The sequence below is a fragment of the Orbicella franksi genome, chromosome 12 (assembly GCF_964199315.1).
Source record: "Orbicella franksi chromosome 12, jaOrbFran1.1, whole genome shotgun sequence".
Classification (NCBI taxonomy): domain Eukaryota; kingdom Metazoa; phylum Cnidaria; class Anthozoa; order Scleractinia; family Merulinidae; genus Orbicella; species Orbicella franksi.
Genome location: NC_138156.1, coordinates 22,026,498 through 22,038,859, shown reverse-complemented (window position 1 = coordinate 22,038,859; position 12,362 = coordinate 22,026,498). Strand labels below are relative to the sequence as shown.

The following is a 12,362-nucleotide window of genomic DNA, read 5'->3' as shown; positions in this document are numbered from 1 at the left end:
TGAGTATCGTAAAACAAAACCAAATTCCTGAATTACTTACCAAAAACGGCACTTTTATCGATTAGACCATACTCAGCCAATCTCAAACCATAGTAAAATCAAAACCAAAACCATATTAACTGCCCGATCACTTTCGCCGGAAACCCAGTTGAAAACCGCCCTAGGCTCCTCTAGAAACCGGTATCAGAACATAATGTAGTCTTTATATGGACACGGAGTGATTTTACTACTCAAGAAAAGACTCTAGTGAAGGCATCAGTTGCAAGAAATGCACTCTGATCAAAGTTTTCAACTGATCTGCTCTCCCCTCAGAAACTTATGTTTTCAAGTCTTCAGGACAGGGCGCATATCGTGGGGGCTTAGTCAGGAGAAGGCTTATAACCAGCATTTTATAAAAATTACAGTATAGCTTGAATTACAAATAAATTTACTGTCAACTGCTTACTATAGATGGCGTGGTTCTCGCGTAAAATATTTGTCACTTGACTCTAGCGAGTCACTCACAAAATGCACTCGCTGCCCGCCATGGCCACTGGCACACGGGGCAGCAGCTACTGTAGAATCTCCACAGCTGTCTGTCCCCGGCCAGCTTTTGAATGGAGCTCCAGCTGTGGCCGAAGCTCTGTCTCGATAGTGCTTCGACATGTAATTTTGGGTCCCCCCCCCCCCCCTCTTGCGCCTACTGCTCCGGTGTCCAGCAGTGAAGTGCCGTCTTAATTAATTAGAAACAGAGTAAAGTAAGTAAGCGAGAGAGTAAGTAAGAACAAATAACCAGTTTTTCATTTAAATATCGAAGGACCGCAGCCATGATGAATCATGATAGTAAGATTTCAAAAAATTCCTTTGGCTAAAAATAAGATAAAAACACAAGGTTTCGAGTTCCTTAACTGAAGTCTTCAACGGTTGAAATAATAAAAGAGGGACTAAAAAGTCTAAAATATAGCGTGATGAATAGAATGCAATATAATAAATTTTATGGAAATGAACTTAAGAATTTTTACGTAAAAGAATAGGCTTTGTCAATAATTTAACAATAAAACATTGCGATAAGACAAAAGTTAAAACCATCACGGTTAAAAAGCTCTAAAAACTGTAAAAAACTCTAAAAAGCGGCGACGTTTCGACGTTTACTCAACGTCATTTTCAAGTCAAAATGAATAAGAAAACGTTATTTGAATATAAATGTACAAAACAAATCCTTAAAGACTTAAATAAAACACTATTAAATGCGAGAAATATTTGCACGCAGTGTCACGTAGAAAATGGCGGCGTTCTGAGCATGTGTATCCCAGCTCATTTCAACCTCCATACAAATAGCCGTCTCGCCGCTCTCTCAAGGCGCTCGTTTCTCCCTGGGGGCTTGGAATATAGGATTAAGTGAAGTGATTTGTCAGAACTTGATTTACGTAAATTTTTTTGCGCGGACATAAATAGCAATTTCTTTTGTTAATGATTCAACGGTTTCTGGCGACATGACTTTACGACAGTATTTTAAACACAATGATGAAGTCATTACTAAATATACTCACACTTAGTCTGAGAAAGGCTTCGAACGCAATATATTCAATAGGACCGCTAAAGAAGTCAAACCGCAAAACAGATAGCAGCTTATCAGCTACTTAAAAACCAGGGCAACATATAACTTTCGAGTGAATGCTTCTAGAGTTTTTTTGCCCGAGACATATCGTGTTTTCAGCGCGAAGATAATTATAACGGTCTGAAACGCAAAGCAAGAAAGGGCGTCACTTTATCAGAACTTAGTAACTAAACTCATTTCCTAGAAACAGGGAATTTCTGCACGGTCTTTAAAGCTTTCGAAAGTGCACTTTCAAATTTTGGTACTTTCGAATTCGAAATAACTCGAATAAAGTAGCCGTAGCAAATTAGATCAATATGAGTTGAAATGATAAATTATTTATGTTTTTATAAGGGTGTCGTGGACGTTTTCATGAACCATGGACTCACTTGTACCGTTACATGTATGGAACAAACAGAACCAGTTAAACAAACCCTAGAACTTTTACCTTTTTTTCCTTATTCGAAAGATATGAATTTTCATGCGCTAAAGTATTTTCAAGATTAGTTTCACCTACAGATTTATTAAACCAAAATCTCCTTGCTAAAGTCGGTAACGGATAACAAAGGCTTCCTTCTATACTTGATAAGGTCGATAGGAAAAGAAGTGACGTAAGATCAAGTCGGAAGGGAAGTACTGTGACACTCAAGAATGCTAAATAAACTACGCATAGGAGAGGAGATTAAAGTGATATATTGGGAGAATACGGATAACAAAATAAAGAATCACGTTCGAAAAAGGAACTAAAGGTCATAATCGCCATGTTGCGAGCTGCGGGAAGGTCGGCCCTCTGCGGTCACGTGACTAAACACCCCCTATTATTCAGTTTCCACCATTTCGAACTTCAGCCATGTTTGAAAGTAATGTCAACAGTGGTACGGTTTGAGAAGTTCGTCTGGTGAAGCAATCTTGGAATTTACCGTTTTGAGGTCGATTGCCTCCATTTAAATGTCTTTGGTTGGAGAAGGAATGATTTTTGCCCCTGGCGGATAGTTTTGTGTTGGAATTGTGAAGAGCTTGAGCTGCGGGCAACATGGAGGAGCGAAAGAGGAGGGAAAATCTCGAGGGTTACGTCCGAAATCCTCGAAACGAATTATACATTGAGGGGCTTTTGGTGAGTTAAATGATGCTTTATTTAACTGCCTCACTGTCAGGCAACTCAAGGTTTATCTTGTTCTGTTTTGTTAGGATGGCATCCAGTCGTTGGTGTGTGATTGTGACTTTCCAGCCCTCAGACGAAACAAGAACGTCGAAAACTTCTTACAAAGATGTAAGCTTAATATTTGCTTTTAACGGTTCTTAAGAGGCATATACTAAGATAGGTTTAATTGCTTTTCAGATGAGAAGCCATGTAAAGTAATAGAAGAGTGTCGTATGAATGCCAAAGACTTTCAGATCGTAAAAGTCATCGGACGCGGTGCATTTGGCGAAGTTCAGTTGGTCAGTAACTCGTTTTATACTTTTACCTTTATGGACGGTAAATAATATCCTCGAGAGCAAATCTTCCCATTAGTATTGTATTAATTTCTTAGTTTTCTCATAACAAAGTAAATTTGTACGTTCGGCCTCTCGATAAAAGTAATTTCCTCTCCCAATACGACAGCAGATGAATCAGCAAAGCAACTGAGAGATGCGGATATTTTATTGACGATACGATGCTATCGAATGCGAGCTTCATCATTCGAGCTGTTTCGCTTGTTGAAAAAAAAGAAAGAAAACTGTTCGATTTTTTTTCCTATTCAGGTGAGGCACAAAGCATCGAAAAAAGTATATGCTATGAAGCTTCTGAGCAAATTTGAGATGGTAAGTTGGACAACTCTGAAGAAACCATGTTAGAGTTAAATAGCTTCTGCGTGGTTATGGAGCTATTAAAGTTTAGCTGTTTTAGTCAAAGGGTAAAAAACAACAAACCGTTGTTTCGCTGTAAAAGCTTTAAGCGTTGAAATTACGTCTCATTTTCTTAAAAATTTAGAGACAACTTAACTTAGATTCCTTTATGTCGTTGTAGCTACAAAGCTAGTTCTGCAACTGGCACGGATTTTGATTTTAAGATCGTCCATAAGAACTTGAATTTGTGTAAATTTTAAATTACTGCAGTTGCCGTGAACACTTTCCTTGTGTTTTAGAGTTAGATCCTCAAAGGATGCCCTTTCCTTTGAGGTCATCTGCTCCTTTTAAAAGCAGTGGCTTTCTGAACAAGCCGTTAATTAATGTGACTTTCGCGTTGGACTTGATTCGCCTGTACAAGAATGTACACTTTCCCATATGGTTGTTGTGTTTACGATCAGGATTTAGTTAAATAATAATGCTTTGAACTGGTGAAGCTTAGATGTCGAGTTCTAGAGACATGCTTCTAATACCGACCCTAGATTTGTAATGTACGAATATTACGTTGTAAACAAATTAGCGAAAAAGTCGCCCCTGGTTTCAATTCTTTAAATACCTGGGATAAATTGAGAATGTTGATTTATGCTTATTTACTGTTGGTTTTGTGTTCACCTACCTGCAAAATAAAGCCTTTAATATGCTTGTATTTTCCCTACAATTGTAGTGTTATTAACTGGATTTACATCCCTTTGCAATAGTTTTTGCATTGCTAAAGGGATACAGTTTGGAGGGGGGTGGAATGGAAATTAAAATACGAGATCAACTCAGTAAGTGTATTAGTACTTTGCAAAAATGTTTTGTCAGACACCCAACATGTGTTCTACACTGCAAATCAATCATTTTTTAATTGTAATTCTCAAGGATCATTAGTATAAAGTTTTCAGTAGTAGAAGCAAAAGTGACTGTTTTCTAACACAACATTAACTGGATGGTTTCAATGCAACTGCAGTCTCAGTCCACCAAATATTGTCATTACAAGTTGCACATTAGGCAATGTGTCATAAAATACTACTGGAACTATGACATTTAGTTGTTCTGCACACAAAATTAACTTCTTTTCTTCTTTGACTATTTTGTACATTTCACTTCATAATTGCATTCCATGTCAAGTGATTCCTTCAATAGCAGGTGAAAAGTATGTTCGCACCCCAGCATTTTGGACACATTTTATTTGAATGTTTATTTTAGATGAAGTATTTTTCAGCCATTATACCATTATGGAGAAATTCTGTGGATCATAATAATTAAACCTTTATTTGTTTAAGTTATCTCTGGATAAAATTGTACTCAATTGAAACTTGAGAAAAGTGTCCGACATGGTTACCCTGGCAACTGCTAGAACCTTGACTGCTTGTTCTGCAATCCACCATTCTGTTATCCCACTGTTATCCCACTGTCTGTATTGCCAAGATGTCCATATAGCAGGTTTAATTTTCTGTAAGCTTGGGACAAACAGGCCTGTCCTGTCTTGTCCTTATAACTTGGATGTCTGTAATATGAGGTGATATATATTAATTATTTTAATTAATTGCCACTCTTACTCATTACATAGATCAAAAGATCTGATTCTGCATTCTTTTGGGAGGAGCGTGAAATTATGGCTCATACTACCAGTCCTTGGATCGTTAAGGTAATCAATTAAAGTCATCTGTTTGCCTGTTTCGTTCATGTGCCTGGCGATTTTGAATTTGATCTTATTCAAGAGCTGACATCATGGTAAATGGAAACCTCATCTAAGGACATCAACTTTCTGAGGGTATAATAGAATAGCAACCAGGAAAAACCACATTTATTACTTCAATAGGACAGAAAAGATCAATGATAACAACTTGTAAATGACGAGTTAATAATGGCAGGTTGCTACAAGCAGAATGATTTAAAAAGCTCATCTACATTTTCAAGAAACTGGACTCTTTTAAGGGAAATGACTGATTAAAATTCCAATGTTATTTTTATAATTATCTTGAGGCAAAGTAGAAAGGGTAACTAGGATTTCTTTTTACGGTCTGAAAAATACACTTAATAATAGACTTATTTACAAACTCTGTTTATTTTTCACAGTTACACTTTGCTTTCCAAGATGCTAAAAATTTATATATGGTGATGGACTATATGGCAGGTAAATATCAGTACAATACAGGTCTCTACTAGAGTAAATTTTGTTTTGAAAACTTGACTGACTTCTGAAAAGCAAGTGCAAATATCAAGTGTCTTGTTTGTACATGTAGATGTGGTGTTTGAGTGTCAGATATATTGAATGAAAAGTTGATTAAGACCAAAATAAAAGCAACATTCTACAAAACATTTCTCCTCCCTAAAGGAGTGTTCCTGATAGGGGAGGTATGCATGTCTACTTCTGAATTTTTAGCTTGCCGTATCGCAGTTTGGAATGGTCTACATGACGCTGCTGGAATTTTGCCAACGTCTGATTTAAATAACTTAGGTACAGCAGGAGCAGAATCAGTATTGAGACAGAGCAGGAGTTTCTCAGACCTTGTCATAAAGCAATTGAGACTGTTTTATTTAGTTTATTTACAATGTAGTGTACAGTCTGAAATGCATGCTTGACAAACCTCTGGTCTGTGCAGTTTAGTTAGTCCAAAGAAATTAAACAAATGAGGCCTGAAATGGAGCAAACCAAAAAAATCCCTTTAAACAGATGATAAAGAGCTATTTCAGATAGAAGTAGTGTCTTGTTTTTGGAATTATTCAGGTGTTGGGAAATCTGGGGAGACTCGTGTGTAAGAATACACTGCATGATAACTGATTATTAATTATTACTTTAATACATAGAACTCCCTTTCATGAGTATGTTTTGCGTTATATTAAAGAAATGAGCATTTTGAGCATTATTCCCTGTTTTCATACAAGCTAGGCAAGAGCTGAAATGGTGGACCTTGCCACATTTTCTTGTGACCAACTGAATTTTAGCAGAAATGTTACTGCTGTGTTTATATTATTAACAACTGCATCATGCTGTATGGAAGATGGGTGCCTGGGATATCCAGGGGCCTCCACTGTGACCTGCTGGCCCCTAGACAGTATAATGCTCCCATGGCCGGCAATATCCGCAACCCAGTCATGAGCCCCAACACAGTCTTCCAGGCACCCATCACACTGAGTTAACAGTGGAGACAGGGAGGGGAGGTGGGGGGGGGGGGGGGGGGGGATGCAGAAAGACGTTGATGAATAGACCAAAGATGTGCAGGAAGCTGCTTAATCCTACAACCAAAAAATGTTCCAGGGACTGCCATGCTGGAACATGCTAGTACAATGGTGAAGTGCACTGAGCCTGCAATACCATATGGATACCGCCGACCAGAACTGCCAGCTGCTCTTTGTTGTTAACTTTGTTAAACTGCATCTAACAGCATCAAGTTTTAATACAAGCAGAGTAATACCTGTGTATTTTTCCATACTATATTGTTTCAGTCTAGCTTAGAATCACTATTGAGTGATTCCAGAAAATATCCATACCTTACCAGGGGTGGCATGAACATTTTAACCTCCTTTCCATCGGAAATTCCAAAATGCTCTATCCCCCATGCCCTCCGAATTCCAAAATCATCAACCTGCCGTCCTTTCTGGATTCCTGCTTTTTACTTCAGCCATCTGGAATCCTAGTTTGACCCTACAACTTCCAATGAAAGAGATTTAACACTTTTACATCTTCCCAGAAGTTTACCAACTGTCTGCAGGACTTAAAATTGTGACCGATTTGATCACATGAATTTGTGACTAAATGTTCAGCGACTAAGGCTTCCTCCTCTTCAGTCGCAATTTTGCAACTAGTTTTCATCTAAACTTGTGAAGGATCAATAAAAATTTCAATCGTTTTGTCTGTTAATTACTATGGAAATTAGAACATGCCTGAGTAAATCCTGCCTAATTTACCTTTGATACTATGAACGACACTTGCTCAGATGCCACCAAAGCGATTTCTTCATGAATATATACTGCTGGCACATAGGGTCGGCCTTTGTCACAAATGGTTTTCTGACAAGAAATTCATCAACTTTAAGGCCTGTGGAGCCCAATGTACAACCCAGACTTTATTGCTTTCCCTCTGTAAATGAATGTTAACACATGCATGATTGATCGATGCCCCTCTTGTATCTTGCTTTTTGTGGTAGTCAGCAGTGTTGTCAGTTCATTTACACTTAGGCACTTGTCTGTCCCCTCTAGAAATCTCCCCCACCCTTGCCCTCTGAATTCCAATCGTAAGTGCCCACCATGCTTTTGGATCTCCAGTTCAAGGAACCTCCTTTGCCCTCAGAATTCCAAAAAGCTGCCAGTGTCATAGGGTAGATATTTTCTGGAATCACCCATTGCCACTATGTAAATACATCACCCTTGAAGCCAAACCAGTACCATTTCATTTCGGAGGAAACAAAACAAAAACAAGCCCTCATACTTTGTTGTTGTGACATTGCATGAAACACTGTAGGATCTGATGAATTAAAACCCGTTATTTTGTGCAGGAGGTGATTTGGTCAACCTTATGAGTAACTATGACATTCCTGAAAAGTGGGCCAAGTTCTATGGTGCTGAAGTGGTGCTAGCCCTTGATGCCATCCATTCAATGGGATTTATTCACAGGTATTATTATTATTGTTATTGTTATTGTTACTGTTACTGTTACTGTTACTGTTATTGTTACTGTTACCGTTACCGTTACTGTTATTGTTATTGTTATTGTTATTGTTATTGTTATTGTTATTGTTATTGTTATTGTTATTGTTATTGTTATTATTATTATCGGAAAACCTTTACGTGTATCTCCTGGGAAAGTCCCTGGTTCTCATTTGATAAAATTGTGGTTTTATAGCATCTATTCTGATTGGATAACAAGTATTGTAAGAAGGTACAACTTGGAAAATTAACCTGTCCCAGTAGTCGAGCATCTGTGAGGATGATATATAACCACAGTGTTGAGAACCTCCCAGCAATGTGGCCCATGTTCGATTTCTGGACTTGGTACCATACATTGTATGTGAGTTTGTTAGTGGTTTTTGTCCTTGATCCAAGGATTTTTCTGCAAGTTCATGTGTTTTCATCCCTGGACAAAAACCAAAGTGACATTTCTCACCCCTAGTGTAAGTGGGAATCTGAGGGCCACTGGTTTGACAGTCATAAGTTTAATATGTGCTATCCTTGTCGACAAGGTTGATAAAATTATTTTACTGACAATTTTATCTAAAGGCACATTACTTATGGAAAGACTTAATTGATACAGCTATAGTTCTGAATAGTTTCTTGAAAGCGACCATTTTTTCAATATGCTAACTATGGAAACAATTTCAGAAATAATAAGAAATTAGCTTAAATCTATAGATTGTAACTTCTTTGCCTGTTCAAAGCTAAGTCACTTGCCCAATTTTCACAGGTGAAAGCAAACATGGTGACTATTGAAATATGGCCTGGATGGCCTGGTCACCCTTTTTTTTTTGGAATGATTAAGCCTTAACTTGTTTAGTGAAGATTGACGTGACTTTTTTAATGTAGGGATGTGAAACCAGACAACATGCTTCTTGACAAGCAAGGCCATCTTAAGCTTGCAGACTTTGGAACTTGCATGAGAATGGACAAGGTATAATCTAATTCTTTTTTAATGAGTTAGTACAAATGCTCATGCAGTTAATTCATAGATTTCTTTAGGAACAGCCATGTATTTTAAGACGTGTTCCTTAAAAGATCTCGCTCTTTGAGGCTGTGACAATTTTGCCTTGTGTAGTGATCTAATAAAGAATTTTTGCTTGCTCTCAATGCAGCATGAGAACTTCTTTTGGGACTAACTGACATACCTTAAACTTTATCTTGTAGGATGGTATGGTTAGATCAGATACAGCGGTTGGTACACCTGATTATATTTCTCCTGAGGTAAGAAACAGTCCTCCTTTGCCGTCAGATTTGATGAGAAGTCTGAGAATTGTGGACTTCTGGTGTTGGGGGAGGATAATCATGGTCTGTGGGGACAAGAGTTGTTAACAACAGCAACCACCGCCATCATTTTATTTTGCATAATACAGAGAAAATCATTCAGAAAAAGAATACATTAAACTTAAATAAGCAAAAAAACTACTCAAAATAGTAAAAACTAAATGAGCTGAGTAGTTATGTAAGAATTATTACGCTTTGAATCGGTTGTAGGAAAATTAAAGAAAAGAAGAGGTGGAAAGAGAAAAAAATATATAGATATAAATATAAAAAGAAATATAACTAGTAACAGTACCAGTTATAGACAGAGCATTGTTTAATTAAGAGCGATAGTAACTTAAAGGTTAGACACTATCACTAAGCTAGTGGAGATGTGTTGAAGCTAAATCATATAACTAAGCTCAGTTGTGATAAACCTCCAGTGCACTCCCACAGCTTGGATTAACTTTATTATTTTCCTTTTGGAAGAGCTTGTGTATCCGATCGAAGCAGATCGTACATTTTTCCTGGACACTGACCTTTAGTTTACCATATCACATTAGGTTCTCAAGTCTCAGGGTGGTGAAGGCTACTATGGTCGTGAGTGTGACTGGTGGAGTGTAGGAGTGTTCTTGTATGAGCTACTGGTTGGTAAGTTGAATTACTGTTTCTGTATTATAAATACACTTGCCCCAATGTTACAGTTCCCTAGTAAGCACCCTGTGAGTTGGTGTGTAATGGTCTAGACGGCTTGAATTAAGATCATTTGCATCTATGGACCACTGCCTTAATTTTACCTTGTGATGAATTGATTCACACACAGACTTTTGAATTATTTTTATTAAGCTGAAAGAATGCCTGACAAAGGTTACAAAAATCTTCAAATGTTTGCATAGGAGTAAAAATATTATTGTTCAATGTTTACTGATATGTGAAATAATGTTTTGTGCAAAGTGGTACATCTTTGATGTTTGCTTGCCTGGTATAAGCTGCTGGTACATGTATTACAGTGTTTATTATTATTATTATTATTATTATTATTATTAATGTTAATGTTAATTAATGTTATGATGATGATAGTAGTATTAGTATTAGTTGTAGTAACCATGATATCATGATTAGATACGGAAACATGTTTTACAGGTTTAACAGACATCAAATTATTTAAATATTATAGCATTTTGTAAAGCTTAGCTCAGGTTTTGTCACAATAAACACTCCTCTTTTGCCCCATAAAAAATTTAAAAAATATATATATATTATTATTATTATTATTATTATTATTATCATATTCCCCGTGTAATTTTTCAGTAGAACCCTTGCTCATTGCTGTATTTGTTCAAATACCAGTATTTTGTGGACTGTGAGAATTGTCGTTTTTGTACGTGGCCTTTTCTTTAGTATTTTGAACTGTCTTTTTATTGTAATTTCAGGTGATACGCCATTTTATGCCGACTCACTTGTAGGCACTTACGGTGAGTGCATGCACTATTATTTGTTCAGGACTTCTGTTTGATAGAACTGAAGTTTGCATACAAAGATGTATGACAATTTTTCAATTGTAAACTAGCAGCCCACTTAAGAAGTTTGACACAAGTTAGTCGTGTTCTCTTCAGTCTGAATATCTTTGGCTACCTAGGCTTACAGTGACTGAATTGAAGAATAATGCATTTTGTGCATATGCGTTCAGTGGAAAGTATAATAAAAAGTGGGACATATCGGCTGTTGATGCGAAAGGCATGGTAGAGGAATGGCTTTTGTGCTGGTCTCTGAATCAAGCAGTTAGGGTTTAATCCCTTGCTAGGTTAAATATGTTGTTTTCTTGGCCAAGATGATTTAGTCAGATTTCAATTGGGTATTGGCAGTTTAAATTCTGGGGGTAAACCTTTGGAGGACAGACGGGTAGAAACACTCCTAGTCACTTTCAGAGCCTGAGGCTAGAAAATAGTCCAAATGGAAACTTGACTTCCGGTTTTCAACATTATTACTTGGTTGCTTAACCCTGTATTCTTTCCCTTGTACAGGAAAAATTATGGATCATAAAAATTCATTGCAGTTTCCTGATGACATTGAGATATCAAAGGATGCCAAGCATTTAATTTGTAGTTTTCTCACTGACAGGTAACTACAATATCTCTTAGTTTTATTTTCCTGGTAGGCTTGGAATGCTATTTCTACTTTGAAATTACTTTCCTTATGTCATCATAGTAAGTAATTAAGGTCTTCATTTAACAAGGGTTGCATAAACAAGCATAAAAATACCAATAATCCACAAATGGTTCTCTTTAATATTTCTTCTCAAGTATAAGAAAGATCATCAAGGTTAAGGAGTATGTATATTTTTTTCCTTTTTTTTGTAGAACTCAAAGGATTGGCCAAAGAGGCATAGCAGAGATTCAGAAGCATAGATTTTTTTTCAATGACCAGTGGGACTGGAACTCCATCAGAGATGGTAATCATAATGCTTAGGATTTAATAAAAGGTTTTTTATAATCTGATTACTTGCAAAACATTTTGGACAATTTTTATTTCGGGCACTTTTGCAAGTAATGTACTTGACACTGTGATCATATTAATTTTGTAATGTTTATCTGGTATTTATTATGCTATACAAGGTGATTCTAATTTGTAAGTCTTGTGTGTGAAGTACTAGTTTGTGAGCATTTAGATAAAAGAAATTGAGCAGTAATTTAATCTGGTACTTTATATCAACCTGTAAAAGATAATTCAAGCTTGTAAGTCTTCACACTATGCTAGTAAATGGCCTGTCAAATGAGAGATATTGAGCAGCAGTACTTTCATGTGGTCATTTTTTACTCTGTGTATCTATGTTGTAAATTTGGAGATGAACCCATTTAAAAGACAGCTTCTAAGCAGTGCTTTCATCTGATACTATCTAATATGCTATACAAGCTGGTTCCATCTTACTTCTGTATCACACTTTTTACCTTGCTAGGTGCATATGTTTTTGAAGCTGAGGTCT

At 36.8% G+C, this 12,362-nt stretch overlaps 1 protein-coding gene across 3 annotated transcripts in view; it reads left to right on the top strand.

Annotated features, from left to right (window-relative positions):
• The first annotated feature begins 2,239 nt into the window (after window positions 1–2,239).
• Window positions 2,240–12,362, top strand: part of LOC145462896 (rho-associated protein kinase 2-like) — a 31,151-nt gene continuing 21,028 nt past the window's right edge. For 2 of the 3 annotated variants that reach the window (XM_081446549.1, XM_081446548.1), the window contains exons 1-13: window positions 2,240–2,690; window positions 2,765–2,846; window positions 2,916–3,016; window positions 3,320–3,379; window positions 5,016–5,093; window positions 5,525–5,582; window positions 7,945–8,062; window positions 8,969–9,053; window positions 9,287–9,343; window positions 9,943–10,030; window positions 10,813–10,854; window positions 11,404–11,500; window positions 11,740–11,831. In XM_081446549.1, coding sequence (XP_081302675.1) covers window positions 2,610–2,690; window positions 2,765–2,846; window positions 2,916–3,016; window positions 3,320–3,379; window positions 5,016–5,093; window positions 5,525–5,582; window positions 7,945–8,062; window positions 8,969–9,053; window positions 9,287–9,343; window positions 9,943–10,030; window positions 10,813–10,854; window positions 11,404–11,500; window positions 11,740–11,831 — 1,039 coding nt within the window. In that variant the 5' untranslated portion in view covers window positions 2,240–2,609. The remainder of the gene's footprint in view (window positions 2,691–2,764; window positions 2,847–2,915; window positions 3,017–3,319; window positions 3,380–5,015; window positions 5,094–5,524; window positions 5,583–7,944; window positions 8,063–8,968; window positions 9,054–9,286; window positions 9,344–9,942; window positions 10,031–10,812; window positions 10,855–11,403; window positions 11,501–11,739; window positions 11,832–12,362) is intronic. The other variant, XM_081446546.1, reaches the window with a different exon arrangement.